The following is a 17,848-nucleotide window of genomic DNA, read 5'->3' as shown; positions in this document are numbered from 1 at the left end:
GTCCCTGAGTCGTTGAGTTGTTCCAGGATGAAGTGCAGTCCCATGTTAACTGCGTCATGCACAAACCTGTTTGCTCAATAGGCAAATTGCAGGGGATCGAGCAGGGGTCCTGTCACGCTCTTGAGATGATCCAGCACGTGGCGTTCAAAGGACTTCATGATCACAGATGTCAGGGCAACAGGTCTACAGTTATTCAATATTGAAATTGGACGTTTCTTGGGGACTGGGATGGTGGTGGAGTGTTTAAGGCAGGATCGGACTTCACACAGTTCCAATGATCTATTGAAGATCTGTGTGAAAACTCTTAATTCAATAATGTCTTTACAACCCTGTCCGTGCTCCATCACTGCAGCGGTTGGCTTGTCTGTTTGGTCAGAGGCTAGTTGAGGCATGGTTGCATATTTAATGTTCAGGCTGTTCGAAAAGACACTGTGCACTTATATTTTTAATAACAGACATGTTTCAAGGCAATTCAATGTACCTCCTGTGTTCTAAATTGAAACGTTGAACACCTTGTACATATATAATGGGATGTCATCCTAAAACGGGGGACCCATCTATAAATCACATCTCTGTAAAATGCCAAAGAAGAAGAGTGTCAGATTATGAGGACGATAATTTCTATTATTATTATTCAAGATTTTTTTTAAATCTGCTAGAGACCCCACACATAAAGATAAAAATAATCAGGCATTCAACACTTTTGGTCGTCGTGTTTCTTGTGCTCCAAGAATCTCAACGCAGCAGACCACACACATAAAGATTCTGTTCCATCGTCTATCTAGAAATCTCGAATGATCACACATAATCTCACAAAACGGAAGAAGAAGAAACTCTTCCGGATATGCGGCGATGTTTCCCAAGTGTTCCCGCAGGTTGGCGGAGCTGAGAGCCGTGTAAAATGATGATGTTCTCAAAAAACGACTTGCTTTGGAAAATATGTCTTGCTGTCTGAGGAACCCACTTTTACACATAAAACAACATCGAGGAAGACATTATTTTGATTGACTATCGCTTCCATTTCCGTCAGTCTTGGGTGCTTCTTTGGTTGGCTACATTCTGTTCCACGTCACCATTCTCAGCGTCATGACTCAGAAGAAGTCAGTGTTCCCCCCACACATGAAGAGTTTTGGTCACAAATGTTGAACACGTTCATAATTTACGATTGTCGGCCCGACCTGTTTCGGACCCTAAAATCAGGACAAATGCATTCTTATCACACATCAGACCTAAGGACAATCTTCTAGGATAATCTTATAAGATTTAAGATTGTCTGGCATTTGACGTGCTTAATCAGGAAGGGGCAAAATCGGCACAAAAACAGACTGATTGTCATTATATGTGTACCAATCTTTGATAAATTTAGCTTTCGTGACATATTCAAGGTCAATGGATAAATTTTTTGTTGAACCGTTACTTGGCAGAAATCTATGCAATTCAAATAAATTACCATTTAATATGATATATTTTCCTGAGTATACACATTAGATCATCCATTATAATCCAAATATAGCATTTTTGTATGTAACCTTGATTTTATCATCATCAACTCTCATGATCTTCAGTACCCGAATCCTAATCTGTGACTATGAAACTCTCCTGCGCCATCAACACACTACCTCCTGACAAGCAGCACAGCCATCAGAATGCATTTCAAGCCATGTGCTCAGCCTTACAGATGCCATTACCTAAAAAAGAGTGCTTCAGTAGGTGCATGTTGATGAAGTCCATTTGAGGAATTGGTAATGGTCACACTCAACGGCCCGCTTTATTACGCCTGCTTTAGGCCTGATAAAAGGCTCCATGACGCAGCTGGAGGCGACATGAAACGGCTCCTAGAGCTTCCTCACAACCATTTGTTTCACTCCACTGGCTCCTAAGGGTGATGGAAAGTCTTGTGAGGTTAAAATCAGTGGAAGCAGTGTGACTCAGTAGTGTCAAAGCGGATAGAAGGCTGACTCGGTGGTGTGCTATTGAAAGTTGATGGATGTGTGTTGTATTCAATTACAGTGGTTTTACTCTCCTTTGAATTTACTCAGAATTTGATTCATCACCTCCAACTGCAAGTTTATCATCAACTTCCCTCTTAGATTAACTGTCACGTCCATAAATTAGGTTCCCTTCTGTTCATATTCATGTAAAATTCACAAAATGAATTCAATCAATAGAGAGCCTGATAGGAAAGAAGATGGAAAATTGGATCTTATCACAAGAGTTGATCTACACTCCCCACCAAAAGTATTCTCAAGGTGAGGCAGCTTCATTTATATTTTGCAGTAGACTAAAAACATTTGGGTTTGATCTATGAAGATAAGTATTAGACAAGATATCAACATTTCCACTTTTATTTTCTGGCATTAACATCTGCATTAAAGACCCAACTTAGAAGCTATCATTATTTGTAATGAAATAATAATGTCTTCAGTTGTGCTATTGGTTATCCAGGTGTCTATCCCAGCTGACATAGGGTGAAAGGTCACCAATCAACCACAGGGTTGACACACACACACATACACACACACCGACAGGCTATTTAGGGTCTCCAATTAACCTTACCTTGATGCTGTTGGTCTGTGGGAAGAAGCTGTCACCCACAGAGAACCCAAACAAGCACACTAAGAAAAGTAGCAAAAAGATAAACCCATCCACTAACGAAAACCTTTCCAAAAATACCTCTAAAAACATTTCACATCATTCGTTGTTAATAATGCATTTTTATTGCTGACAGTGATAGCTATTGTAGTAATGGACTTCACAATTTGGTTTATCCACTCATGAACGAGCCTGCAGTGATTGGAAAGCACAATGAGTGAAGATGGAAACCAATTGAAAGCGCTGACACCAAACAGATCAATACAAGATCGCAATCACTGCGTATGCTCGCGTCATAGCTCAAAGAAGTTACCCTAAGGTGCTTATCGATCATTATGTAAGAATACTGACACTTTTTAAGCCAGTTACAATAAATACATTTTATAAAACTAAAGCTATAGTTGAAACACATTCTGACTTTATTTCCACTAATCTTCCCTCAAAATGCCAGTGAGATACTAGAGACTGCAAACCTGAGAACCTGATTTTAAAGCGTCTCCGTCGTCTTGCTGCTGGCAGTTTGTGTTCTATCCTCTGCGTGACATTAGCCGCGAGTGCAGTGCGGCATGAGCTATTTCCTGTGAACACGCCTGTACCCGGATGTGTCATAGGGAGGCTGTAGTGTTTGATTTGCTGTCTGTCTGTGTGCTTTGGGACAAGTCAAGGTGAGGTAATGCTGCAGTAAAAAAGCAAGTGGTCAAGAGTTATGGTTATGGAGGTTACAATGAATGAAACCTTACTTTGAAGCTCCAGGGCTGCTTTTTGTACTTATTAATCCAATTGACATGACCACTCAGTTGAATGAAACAAAATGTTTGGAAATGTGTGTCAATTATGTATATTATTTATATATCTTATAACATTGCAGCTGGGAGGTATATTTATTTATTTATTTTTTAAATAATGAATTATGAGAAGCCGCACAACCGAGTGCTTACGGCAACCATGTAAAATGCACCAACTATTCAGCGTCTGTGCTTAAACAACTTATTCTGATGTTGCTATTTACACTTGTTCTGGTCTCTGTTCCACCCAGGTTCTGATAACAAGTTTTAGCGTGTTGGTAAAATTTGCAATATGCCTTGTTGCTTTCTTGTTTCAGATAAGACTTCAATAGCCTTGTAAATAAGTTGTTGGGAATAATCAGTGAAGGTTTGATATTTTTTTTAAAAGTTGTGCTGGTCATTCCACAAATGTACCTTCCTTACAAATGGGATATTATTTAAAAGGAAAATTATCACACTTGCCATTGGTATGAAATGTATGGGACAAAAACATTGTTCCAATAGAGAAATAATATACCAAATATATTTGCTTGATTTAAGAAAATCAGATCACATTTTACCCACAGGGTAATATAAAGTCATTCCACAGATGAAATCCCTCGCATAATTCGACAGACAGTAACAACAATGTTTAAAAGTTGAAAAGCGCAGTAGGTGATGATGTAAGAGCTATCAAAGTGTCAGGGGTCAAATAGTTGTACATAAACCCTCTCTGACTCCACTGATGTAATCACTGAATTTGAACTGTAGCAATTTTACAAACACACTGCAGCTGAAACACTAATGTAGTGCCCTTGCTCATAAATGGAAAACCTTGAGGATACCACCTTTTAAAAGTAGAAACCATTCTGTAAGTGATGAAACAAAATGTCAGCATATAACAAGTATCCACTGATGAAGGACAGATCATATCTCCTTGTAGTCGTCAACCATCCATCCATTTTCTTTACCGCTTATCCTCACTAAGGTCGTGGACTGCCGGAGCCCAGCCCATCTGTCTTCGGGCGGGAGGCGGGGTACAGCCTGAACCGGTCGCCAGCCAATCGCAGGGCACATAGAAACAAACAAACATTCACACTCCCATTCACACCTACGGGCAATTTAGAGTCTTCAATCAACCTACCACACATGTTTTGGGGATGTGGGAGGAAACCGGAGTGCCCGGAGAAAACCCACCCAGGCACGGGTAGAACATGCACAAGCGGGGCCGGGACTTGAAACCCGGTCCTCGGAACTGTGAGGCAGATGTACCAGTCTTTCCCCGTGCCGTTGACCTCAAAATTCTGGAAAACCTTTCTACCGATGTATAATGCGATTTTACAATACACAATTTTGCTTTTACCCATATGATCAATACATGAAATATTATCTGTATTTTGTTAGTTTTTAAAAAAAAAGAATAATTCTGAAGTTAAGCACTTTATTTGAACACGTAATACTTTTTTTAATTTCCTTGCTCTTATTTTGAAATTCACAGCCCTACTTTTATTGAGTAAATTAGAAAACACACAGTTGTGCTCATGTGTTTGATTACACAGACAGAATTTGTAAGATGGGTACAATTCTTTAAAGAAAACATGAAGGACCAAGCAAACCACATTTAATTTTATTTTTAATAGATTTAAATTAAACGGTCAAGCAACCATTCACACTCACATTCAAAACTACGGGTAATTTAGAGTCTTCAATCAACTTACCATGCATGTTTTTGGGATGTGGGTGGAAACCGGAGTGCCCGGAGAAAACCCACACAGGCCCAGGGCGAACATGCAAACTTGTTAGATATATTTTAGTAGTTATCATTTATTTGCTTAGCTTGCATTAGTATTTTGCATTAGTAGCTTGCATTAGTATTTTGCATTAGTAGCTTGCATTAGTATTATGGACAATATTTAGATAGAAAGATGTCTCGCCTTCAAGAAGATGACTCAGCAACATTTGATGGAAGGGCGCCTTGACCAAGGACGTGATCGGATGTGGTCGGGGACGGGACAGGTGTCGTCTGGTCCTATGTTTTGTGTTGTGTCTTAATGCTTAGAACATTATGTCTTGTAGAACCCTCCTATTTTCAAATAAATGTAGGAGCGACGGGGGAGATTGTTTAGAGCGTGTTGAGAGGCTGTAACCTGAACAATCTCCCATGCGCCCTCCTCAAGAGTAAAATGACCAACGTCTTCATTCCTTTTGTGTTTATTCATTATAATGTTTGGTGAGATAAATCCAACAAAACTCCACACAGGTGGGGCCGGGGATTGAACCCCGATCCTCAGAACGCTCTAACCAATCTGTCACCGTGCTGCCTGTTGTTACGTCATCAGTCATATTTTAAAAAAAAAAACAACAACAATATTTTACAAATTCCGCCAGGGTATGTAAACTTATGAGGACAACTGTACACATATGCAGTCAAACATACCATAGTCATATTGGAATGAAAGTGTAGGCTACACCTTTTTTATAACCACTAAGTGGTGGTGGCGTATTAGAATGAAAGTGTACAGCTTTCTCATAAGATGGTGGCATACATTTATAAAATGTGAAGCTTTTTTCCATTTGTCCCTATACCAATGTATAATGCGCACTATTGACTTTTGGCAGTATTTGGGGGCGGGGGGAATTGTGCATTATACATGAGAAATTACGGTATATACTGCATTTATGTATTTAATATATTTCCAAATCCATATTTATTTTTCAAAACAAATTTGATGAACAAGTACATTGAACCTTTATAAGAAAACTAGGGGGCTGATAAAAATCTTTGCACCTTCAAAGCCACTCGTCACAGGGGGGGGGCTTAGTTTATTAACCGGTCATGATGCCAGTACTCCAGGCTAAACGTAGAATAATTTGGTGAGGAGAGGGAAAACGACACCGATTCATTAGTGGACAGTGTGCTCATACTACACACATCATATCTGTAAAGCTTCAAACAGCTCACCCGTGAGACTCGCTAAATTCCATTTCAAGCGTGATAGCTCCTCTCTTTCCACATCATTACTGTTGCAGTGACAGACGTCAGACCACTGGGGCTTGTAAAGATATCACTCGGCTGCACCTCTGTCTGAATACTTTCCAGCTTGTGTAATTTTCATTTCTCATAGAATGTCAGATGAAAACAGAAGAAACATCCCCAGCTAATCACGTCTGTAAAGTTTAACCATATAAACAACAAGGTACAAAAAACTGGCAACCAGAAAGAATGAGACACAAGGTTAAATGCAAGGGGTAATGAGGGTAAACGAGGCACATGTGGGGAAGATGCTCTCAGGGGCAGGTGTGTACGAGACAGGGGGAAGACAACAACCAGAACACACACCCATGACACATTGTTCTTTTCCGTACAGAGATGTCGCCGTCGAGATTGTCATTGCGCTACATTTAAAAGGAATAAGAGGAGCTGCTTTGATTGGCAGAGAATGAAGTTGGCTGTAAACACACCCGCAGCCCGCCAACTCTTAGTTCCGCCAGGCTGTGCTGATCTACGAAATTACCAATATCGGATTAACCCACTTGGCGCACTGTTGCCCCACCCGCTGTGCTGGATTTATGCTGCTCACGAAAATAGGGCCTATATTTTAGGTTCTTAGGTCCCACATTGTTTAAAATATAGCCTTTTGTAATCTCTCCAGGCCCTCATCCTTGACAAACTTGTACGTTCTCGTTTTGAAACATGAAAACCTCACCCCAATGGCATCATTGTCCAAATACTTTCAAATACTCCTGGAGCAAACTTTATATGCCATTACTTGTTCAAATGAGTGAAAGAAAAAGAACAAAAATTACATGACTCACTAAGTGAAAAATTTTCTTTCTTTCCACTTTGTGTTTACAAGTTGAAGTGTTTTTCAGGACTGAGCAGTAGTGCACAAAGAATATTGGGTTATGGGTAGGCCTGAAAGGTAGTTGCAGTGTAGCCTTCTCCCCCAAACAACACCATCCTCCAAAATCAAAACAAAAGAAAAGAAAAGAAGGGTCCATTCTTGGAGTACACAAAAACGATTCTGTGTAGAATCAGGGTAGCTTTGGCCTTCAAACGCAGCCTCAAAATATCTAGCCTATAATGGGGACACAGTGAAGCTCCTTGTAGATATGACTGGCTTGTAATGGATGTGACAGACCGAACATTCGTCCAATCGAGTGGCTCTCCTTTTCCAAATAAATTCTGAGAAGAATTTGTTGGGTAAATAAAAGTGTGGAATATTTTGTCTATTGTCCTCCTGGCTTCAAAATAGTCAGTCTTCTTAAGGACATGAAAAAGTTCACATATTAGTACGTTCCTTTACAAGCACCTGCGGGGAAACTGTGTGGTGATAAGTAACAGATTGGGGTAAAGATGCTGCTTTTTTTATGTCTGTTCCTGATGCGTGGATTTAATTAAACACTTGAGGGGTGAAAAGCACACACTTGAAATCCAACAAGGTTTTGAGGCAAAGGATGAAAAACTATTCCCAACCTTGTGCTGTCAAATATTAGCCCCGGGTGAACATCTGTGATGTTACAAGATCGTTCAGTGATTGTCTGGGCTGCTGTGACAATAACAGCAAGGAGCTAATCCTGATTTTGACTTGACTTGACGGCTCATTTGGACAACATGAGTCAATTTGTGAAATCATGATGTACATTTTGTTGCTGTTGTTAAAGTTGAAGTTATATATTTTTGTTGTTGTACAGTAAATGCAGAAAGTTAGGACCAAAATTATTTGACTTAAAACAATCAACACGTTGGGCAATTTAGTGGTGTAGTGGTTAGGACATACTGTATATCCATCCATCCATCCATTTTCTGAGCCGCTTCTCCTCACTAGGGTCGCGGGCGTGCTGGAGCCTATCCCAGCTGTCATCGGGCAGGAGGCGGGGTAAACCCTGAACTGGTTGCCAGCCAATCGCAGGGCACATAGGAACAAACAACCATTCGCACTCACAGTCATGCCTACAGGCAATTTAGAGTCTCCAATTAATGCATGTTTTTGGGATGTGGGAGGAAACCGGAGTGCCCGGAGAAAACCCACACAGGCACGGGGAGAACATGCAAACTCCACACAGGCGGGGCCGGGGATTGAACCCGGGTCCTCAGAACTGTGAGGCTGACGCTCTAACCAGTCGTCCACCGTGCCGGATACTGTATATCTCATAATTGAAATGTTTCGGGTTCAAATCATAGCTCAGGCTCACATGTGCGGCGTTTGCATGTTCTCCCCGTGCTCTTGTGGGTTTTCTCCTGGTACTCCGGTTTACTCACATAGTACAAAAACAGGCATGTTGGGTTAAGTGAAGAGCCTAAATTTTTGAGTGAGTGTAAATGGTTGTTTGTTTATTTGTGCTCTGCGAGTATTAAAAAGATGCATGTATTTACATTCATGGTTATTGTACTTTTAACCTTTCAAATTGGAGCTACAGTATTCTACATAAAAGATAATACCTAAATGATAAATGACATTTTGTAAAATCAAGATATGTGGTCTAGAAAATGGATAGAGTACACTACCACCATCAATCCTTTTTCTATGCTGCTTGTCCTGATAAGGGTCGCAGGTAACTGGAGCCAATCCCATCTGATTTAGGGCGAAAGACATTGTACACTCTGGACTGGTTTCCAGTCAATTGCTGTCAAGTATAGACTCTCAGCTTTAATAGGTTTCACAAGTGGCCTTTACCACTCAGGAATTGTTGTAAATACATCAATCATGCATGACCTCTTTTTCAAAGGTCTTACAGCGATGAGCCATGCAAAAAAATACACCAATGAGCCGACTAACCCCAATTTTATGATGCGGATATTACCAATAATCTGCATGCAAATTTACCTCCATGGCTGAGGAGCATCCTTCTGCAGCGAAGCATTACAGCATTTGATTTTAACAAAACAAGCCAACTCAACTGTATCCAACATCACTATTTTCACTCGCTATTGTCTAAAAAGCATCTAAACCTTTACAACCCCAATTCCAATGAAGTTGGGACGTTGTGTTAAACATAAATAAAAACAGAATACAATGATTTGCAAATCATGTTTCACCTATATTTAATTGAATACATTACAAAGACAAGATATTCAATGTTCAAACTGATAAACTTTATTGTTTTTAGCAAATAATCATTAACTTAGAATTTTATGGTTGCAACACATTCCAAAAAAGCTGGGACAGGGTCATGTTTACCAATGTGTTACATCACCTTTTCTTTTAACAACATTCAATAAACGTTTGGGAACTGAGTATACTAATTGTTGAAGCTTTGTAGGTAGAATTCTTTCCCATTCTTGCTTGAAGTACAGCTTCAGCTGTTCAACAGTTCGGGGTCTCCATTGTCGTATTTTACCCTTTATAATGCGCCACACATTTTCAATGGCAGACAGGTCTGGACTGCAGGCAGGCCAGTCTAGTACCCGCACTCTTTTACTACGATGCCACACTGTTGTAACACGTGCAGAATGTGGTTTGGCATTCTCTTGCTGAAATAAGCAGGGGCGTCCATGAAAAAGACGTTGCTTGGATGGCAGCATATGTTTCTCCAAAACCTGTATGTACCTTTCAGCATTAATGGTGCCTTCACAGATGTGTAAGTTACCCATGCCATTGGCACTAACACAGCCCCTTACCAACACAGATGCTGGCTTTTGAACTTTGCGTCCAGTTATGGACGCAGTTCTTTTCCTCTTTGCCCCAGAGGACACAACGTCCACAAAAACAATTTGAAATGTGACTCGTCAGACCACAGAACACTTTTCCAGACCATCTTAGATTAGCTCGGGCGCAGAGAAGCCGGCGGCGTTTCTGGGTGTTGTTGCTAAATGGCTTTTGCTTTGCATAGTAGAGTTTCAAGTTGTTAGTTGTTAGTGGTGGTCGTTTTTGGGAATCCAGAGGCACCAGCCGCTTCCAATACTTAGCTTGCTGCCCATTGTGACTTTTTAACAGCTGCTCTTTTTATACAGTGCATTTGCCTAACAGAAACTTTTCTAATTACGCCTTCAGCTGGACAAACTCGTTTGTCCCTTACTCGCTCACTATTTTTTTTTTAACTGTTTGCTGACTCTGTCCAGTGCTGTGTTTTCACACCTTGTATAAGGCATTGAGGTTTTTCATGTTTTTCATGATCAGAAAGAACCTTTCTTTTCCCCATAGTACATGGAAACTATGACTTGTTTAATAATATGGAACAACCCTCCTTTATCCATCCATCCATTATCTGAGCCGCTTATCCTCACAAGGGTCGCGAGACAACCTCCTTTAATTACCTTTAATTAGGCTAAGCTCTGAACCTATCTGAGCTTGATATCAGTGATCTAAATAGACACGAAAAACAACATATGCAAAAACCTCCTCAGAAAAAAACAAAAAACAAAATGTTCTTTTAACTTAAATCTTACAGTACATGCATAATCATTTGGAACACAGTAAAGGTCGAAGGTGTAAGCACCTCTCATCCAAGTCAGCTGAGATCGGCTCCACCACCCTACAACGATGCAAATGTTTTTTTCCATCATTATGAATATCATTTGTTACATAACTTAGCAGACATCTTAGTCACATTATTCACTACCTTACAGATAAAGTAACATGCCTCCTTGCCTTGATTCCGCTCCTTCACTTCCCCCCTCCTCCTAACACCATTGATTGCCTTCTCTCATGGCTGGCAAGTGTCAACCATGACTTGATGAGAAACAGAGGATGGAAATGTGCAGGCATTGAAATTCATTTGGCCCAGCTGATGACTGAAATGAGTCACTTAAAGGGGACTACAGTCCTTAGTAAACATTTCATTTGTGTTATTGCCGTGCTCCAGGACAGAATTAGAAGTCGAGCCTTTTATTTTAGAATCTGGTCATTATCTGAGAAGTGAAGAAGTTCACAAGTATTGAGTGATCCGTCCTGAGACTGAAGAAGACTATATGTGGATTGTCTACTAGAGTGGTTTCCCTCTATTTGAAATGTACGGCAACACTTAAAGTGAATTAAACCCGCATCCCAAGATGGGGAGGGGGGGGGGGGGCGGGGGCGAATGGGTGGGTGGGGGTAGTGCAGTCAAATGAAATGCTCTTGAAAAGTTTGAATTTGACTGCAAATGGGCTGGGAGTCAGGGGAATGTACTCCAGGCTGTGGTTACCTTGGAGCACTGATGTAATTAAAGTATTCACAGGACACCAGGCCTTCCCAATAAGCATGGACACCCAGCATGTGGATAAGGGGGGGGGCAAGTACCTTCAGAAACAAACATCACGTGACCACAAGAGTGATTTCATTTTATTTAGCCATGACTTCCAAACATCATGATAGCGACTTAAGCCATGAATCAATCATGTTAAAGTCTTTCTACACCCTTTTTTTTTTCTTATGTAGTCTGGCATGTTGTAGTGGAGTAATGTGTAAATGATCACTTGTTTTTGTGCTTCCTAATGGATGCCTTTATGTATCAGCTATTCTAGTCTGTCTGCCTGCGACATTCGTGGCAGGTGATGGATCTTCAGTCTTTGCAGCGTGCTAGTAAATTGAGGCATTTTCCTTGTCATTACGCACCCTCCTTTAACATGTGAGATTATATTCTTTTCCCTTGGCTGTCTCCCATTCGTGCTGCATTGCATCATCACTGTAGTCGAGTAGCTACGGTGGCTGAGAAGTAAACAAATGTTGCGAAACATTTTTACCAAAGTCAAACATAACATTTGGGCAAACAAAATTATAAAACTCTTGAGATGAATCTCTTGATTATATTTTTTCACTGAACTTTATAGGTCAAAATGGGGGTGCGAAATTAGCCAGGTCACTGATGGTGTAGTGGTCCAATCGCCTGACTTTGGTGCACTCATTTCAATGTAAATGTATTACTTTGATGAACCTGTACAACGTGTCGTTTTATTTTGCTATCCATTCTTACACAACCATTAATGACATTTACACTTTCGAGATACATTGATGAATGTGAACAGATAGGATTCAATTTGCTTTTATGATATTGTTTGTGGTGTGTTGTTATAAAATTTTAAAAACTATTTTCCACTAAAATAGTTTGTTGCCCCTGAAAAACTGTCGTGTCAGATTTGCATTTTGTAGATTTGTTTTGGAGTTGGTAAACGCGTTTCGCATTTTACTAATTTGTTTTATACCTTTATAAATTTCTATTCTATTATGTAATTTTGTTGAGACATTTTTAATTTTGAAATGTTCATATCCTTGCATTTGTAAAAGTGTCTCACGACATGTGTTAGTGTGTATTTCGCACATTCGCACTTCATCTGCCCCACAAACTGAATGCTTTCATTCTGCCTCTTCTCTTTATATGTGGTTCACTGCGCTGACTTGCTATCCTATCTATCACGTTCTTCAAGCCACTTCTTTGTCGCTCTCCTCGCCTCACCATATACATCTCATCTCATCTCATCTCATCTCACATCTATGCTCGTAGTCTTACCATGTGAATAATTGATGTGCCATCTCGGACTCGTCTGGTGTATTTAAAAGGCGAATGAAGTCCTGGGGACAACGTCAATACAGAGCTAAAAGTAAAATTGCGGCTTTTGCTTGCCTGCCTGACTTGCACAGGAGTCACGTTTTGCTAATGACTTGCTTTAGAAGCATCTGTCTCTTGTCATTTGGACAACTTCAGAGGACTTCAGGCTTTTCCAGTCTATTTGAATCTCATGTAACAGCTGCCGAGGCGAGATTCTTGCATCAGTGCGAAGATGGCGCGTATTCCGCATGCCGTGTGCTGCTGTTGTGATGTCAGCAAGCAGCATTTCGCTGGCCTCTATTTAGAAACCAGAACAACTTCTCTTTATGATTGCGAGCCATTACATTTTGTGTCATCTTTTCATTCAGGATTCTCTTTCAACTTCATCTTTCCGAGCCTTTGAGCCAAATGATGTTTTATTAATGTTTTGCACAATAGTTAATTTTGTGCATTCTTAATCAAACTCTGTAAGCGTATTGTGTTTGGTACAGGCTCACTGTCACTCACTGACATTGTTTGAAATGTGTAGCTTTCTTTCTCATTCTCAATTTGGGTTACCACACACATGCATTTGAATAATTTTCACCTACAGCAGAAAATTAGTTTTGGCATTCGGGGTGGTGGGTGGTTGCTGCTGCACCTGCGGTAACGCAGGAATGTCTCGAGGTTTTTACAATATTGACTGGCCTGATGAAATCCATCCACTCCTTTGAAGTTGTTCTGCCAGGTGAGAAGGGTAAAGAAAAAAAACAAAACAGGATGACCCAGATACTTCTGTCTGTGGGCGGATGTCAGATTTACATTCACCACATCCGCTTGTATTGATTCACATCCGCTGGATGTGAACACAGGTATACAGGAACAGCGTAACACAAGACATCTCAGATTAGTAAGAAAGGTTAAGACAGTGTACGTATGTTCATAGCAAAAGGGATTTCAAAAAATTGGAAGCTGTGAAGAAGAGTTCTGCTAAACATTGTTGTGGATAGGTCATTGCACTTCGTAGTGGGCATGTTGCTTCCGTAGGCATTTGTATAAGCCTGTTCTCACAAGGATTTAAATTTTGTGCAAATAATCATCAGCTGCAATTAGCAGAAACATATCTTGTTATAGCAACATACTTCAATTGTATTTATTTATTTTTTAATGATAAATACTATGCATATTTATATTTAACTTTTCATTTTTGCATGTTCTCCCTATGCTTGCATGACTTATTTATTTTTTCTGGGTACTCTAGCTTCCTCCCGCATTCCAAAAACATGCATTTTAAGTTAATTGAAGACTAAATTGTCCTTTGGTGTCAATATGAGGGTGAATAATTGTATGTCACTTTTGTGTCCTGTGATTGGCTGACGACTAATCCAGGATGTAACCCACTTCTTGCCCAAAATCAGATGGGATCATTGTCCACCTAACCAGTGACGTAAGCGCTATAAAAACAATGGATGCCTGGGTGATGTATTTTATCCCTATAATATGCCCATAGGTTTCGCAAAATATTGCATTTTTGTTGAGAACTGTAGGATTTTCAAGGCTGAATGTTGGACATGCTTGTAAGCAAGGATCCATATTGTTGTGTGGGAAAAATCGTGTTAAACTTGAAAAATCTTCCCATAATCTAATCAAAATAAGTTTCACAATTCTGATTTTTTTCCATATTCCAGGAATTACTGTGTAAGAGAAAGAAGTACATTTGTTATGTTTCAGACAGATGAGTGTCAAGGTAGCTGAGGTCAAAGTCATGATTTCTTCGTCACTGTAAACCTTCACTACGCGTTTCTTTAAGAGGTCAAAATTATTTCGTATGACAACAGACAACACCAGACAAATTTGGTTCTTGGGCTGAGTACCCTGGGGGCTATTAAACTTTTTATTTAAAAAAGACATCATAAAGAATGAATAAGTGTGCGCAGTAATTGTTCCATCATCAAAATTTGACAGATTTTCCCTGTTTAGTTGTTTTGGGTGGAGATAGCTGTTCTCTGTTGTTCAGAAGAATCAACAGATGTTGACTTCATATGGAAAGAAAATCTTGACCTGATGTATCTTATTTCAACAATCTTATTATCTTACCTGACACTTCTAATTGCAATATTAGCAACCATGAACATCACTACGGTCAGAAGTTTGCTTCTGACTGAAAGTCAGGTTGCTTGTTCCTTCCTTCAATGAATATGTGATGGAATGCAATGTACGTTCTTTTCGTGCGGCAAATTTCTTTCACCTTGCCCTGGCAAATATGGAAATGGTGTCTTTTTTTCTTTTTTCTTTTTTCTTTTTTTTTTACAAATCCCAGCCCCGCCTGTGTGTAGTTTGCATGGTCTCCCCGTGCCTGCGTGGGCACTCCGGTTTCCTCCCACATCCCAATAACATGCAGGGTAGGTTAATTGAAGACTCTAAATTGCCCGTAGGTATGAATGTGAGTGTGAATGGTTGTTTGTTTATATGTGACCTGCGATTGGCTGGCGACCAGTTCAGGGTGTACGCCGCCTCTCGCCCGGAGATAGCTGGGATCGGCTCCAGCACGCCCACGACCCTAGTGAGGTGAAGCGGCTGCTTTCTCCACCAACCACATTAAAATCTAAAACTGAGGGAATATGATTTCAAAGGATTTTTCCAGTTTAGTTTCTTGGAGAATCTGTCAAAGAGCAGCATCATTCACATGCTTTATTTTATTTAATTTTTTTATTTATTTTTTTTTGTTACCGATGATCATCTTTTCTGAAGGCCTGAAGTGCAGCTGTTATTAACAGTGGTTCACCTCACCTCTCTACAATGTACAAATCACATTGTCATGTAAATCAGTGGCCTCGGTCACAGCTGGTTACTATGGCAACAAGAACATTGCCGCTGACAAACTTTTCCTATGAGTCAAAACTGTCATATAAACAATTAGTATTCATTCTTTGGCATACACTTTTTTTTCAAAGGTCGGTTTTCAAGCATTTCTACCCCTTTGGTCAATTGCATATTTATTAGACCATAGATACTCAGCATGACAATGTGACATTAGGGTGCAACCCACCCATAGCAAGTAGCAAATTAAATAAGTATAGTTTTATGCACAGTAGCAGTTCTTAAAGTGCGTGCAACTTTGAGTCAAAACTCGTTTGCGTCAGTTGCAATGTTTTTGTGCCCTTCGACTACGACAAAGGTGTGTGTGTTGGGGGTGGGGGGTGGGGGGCTGATGGATAGACGACAGGAGAATTTCTTTTAACAGTTATTACAGATACACGTCGGGGTGGCCACCTGGCCACCACTTATGTCTATGTGTGCAAGTAGTCAAATGAATCTGTTAAAGGGGAATTAAACCCCAACTGTTTAATTTTTGCAAGAATATGTTACGAATACAACCATAACTACAGGATGATGACATGATGGTTTGAACAAAATGTTAGCAAGTTTGGGTTTAAACCATCATGCTAGTTATCGCAGCATACACGGGGAGTCTCCTGCCTGTTTTCCAGGTTTGGTAACGTGACATTTACAACGCAAGCGCGAGAGCAGTTGTGACGTTAATTTCAGTCAACAGGAGAGGGCGATATTGTACAACATGGCGGCCCCCTCTGATGGTTGAAAATTGATGAATCTCTTCCATTCTATTTCCACAAATGCAATATTAATCAGAACACTGTATTTAGACTAGTGGGGGCACATACTGTACAACATATTCTTGGGGAGGGGGAATGGGGGCATTAGTCCACCTTTAATTTGCAGTGTGTGTAAAGTAAAAGCCAAGTTGACAAATGTTTCTTTTTCCTTTTATTTCTCTCAGATCGACCACTACGCCCAGAGGGATTTGAAAAAGGGTCTGCAGCTTTTTGGCACAGAGGGCAACGTGGGTCTGACCAACGCCTGGATGATAGTTCAAACTGATGTAAGACATGATGACCAGTCGTGGGCTGCTACAGAAATAGATTCATATAGCTTATAGGTTTTTTAGATTTCTTACTTTCGCTCAGTCATTCGGAGGTCTCAGACTGCAATCATTTTTTAAGTTAATAGAATCTGTCGCTTTACAGTTCTGTTGATGTTACTTACTGACTTTAAAAAATAAAAAAAGCCTCAGCTAAGAAAAATAGCTCAGATATCTCTGCCACATTCTGAGTTTCCTAACTTTAAAAGGCTGTGTTTAAAAAAAAAAAAAAAAAAGCTGACAGATCATCCTCTCGGAAAGGTAATCTTTGTTCCCAGCTTTCACTTTGATGTGCTTTACCCGAATATTTGTTTTAAATATGAACAGAAAAAAGGAGCAATTTGTGATAGTGAATAACGTGGGGGGAGAGGATACGTGTAGCTAATACTGCGGCTGCTGACTGCCTTCAGGAGACATCAAATGACAAATCGTGGACTTTGGGTTAATTTTCACGTCCGAGATTGAGCGTTACAGAGAGCAGTTTTGTTCCATTAGTAGCCTACACGATGACAGGTCAGGCCTGTTTGTGTGTATGCGCTCAGCTACAAGGCATTAGCATGTTTGTGTTTGATCAAAGGCATCACAGTGACAACAGGAAAAAAAATATGCAATAATGTGTGTTAGCCTGTGTGGGTGTTAATGTGCAGTTTTAGCTGCATGCAGGGTGATGGCGTGGGAAGTGTCATAGTTTGACATTGTTCGTGTTCAAGCATGAATGCACTTTACTTCTTGTCAGATCACTGTCGTACGATATATGTATGTTTGTTTATGTCTGTATGTAAATGAAGAAGCCTGAGTCTAGCCGAGTTAAAGCCCATTAAAAAGACAGCCCTTGTTCTTCCACAGCTCTCCCCACCAAGCCTCTTTCATACATGCTGAGTCACTGAATAGATAATGAGGAACGTGTCCCTGGGGCAGAGTTCAACCTGAATAGTATTAACTTGCTGAATAGTTAAGCATCTCTGTACACAAGATGAAAAACAATAGACTGGATATCTGTGAAGCCTCATCTACTATCAAATTCAGAAAGAAAAAAAAATAGTTCACTTAAGGAAGACATAGCAATAATCAATCAGGCTTTTTCGAACGGTGTATGCCATTCATC

General features: G+C 40.2%; 1 protein-coding gene across 4 annotated transcripts in view; it reads left to right on the top strand.

The window, feature by feature from the left end:
- tspan4a (tetraspanin 4a) overlaps nt 1-17,848 on the top strand; it is a 151,052-nt gene that overhangs the window by 120,624 nt on the left and 12,580 nt on the right. For all 4 annotated transcript variants that reach the window (XM_061670334.1, XM_061670333.1, XM_061670332.1 and 1 more), the window contains one exon: nt 16,603-16,704. In XM_061670334.1, the coding sequence (XP_061526318.1) occupies nt 16,603-16,704 (102 nt within the window). The remainder of the gene's footprint in view (nt 1-16,602; nt 16,705-17,848) is intronic.

Source organism: Phycodurus eques, chromosome 2, assembly GCF_024500275.1.
Source record: "Phycodurus eques isolate BA_2022a chromosome 2, UOR_Pequ_1.1, whole genome shotgun sequence".
Taxonomy (NCBI): domain Eukaryota; kingdom Metazoa; phylum Chordata; class Actinopteri; order Syngnathiformes; family Syngnathidae; genus Phycodurus; species Phycodurus eques.
Note: the sequence above shows the minus strand (reverse complement) of the source record. Positions and strands in the feature narration are given on the sequence as shown.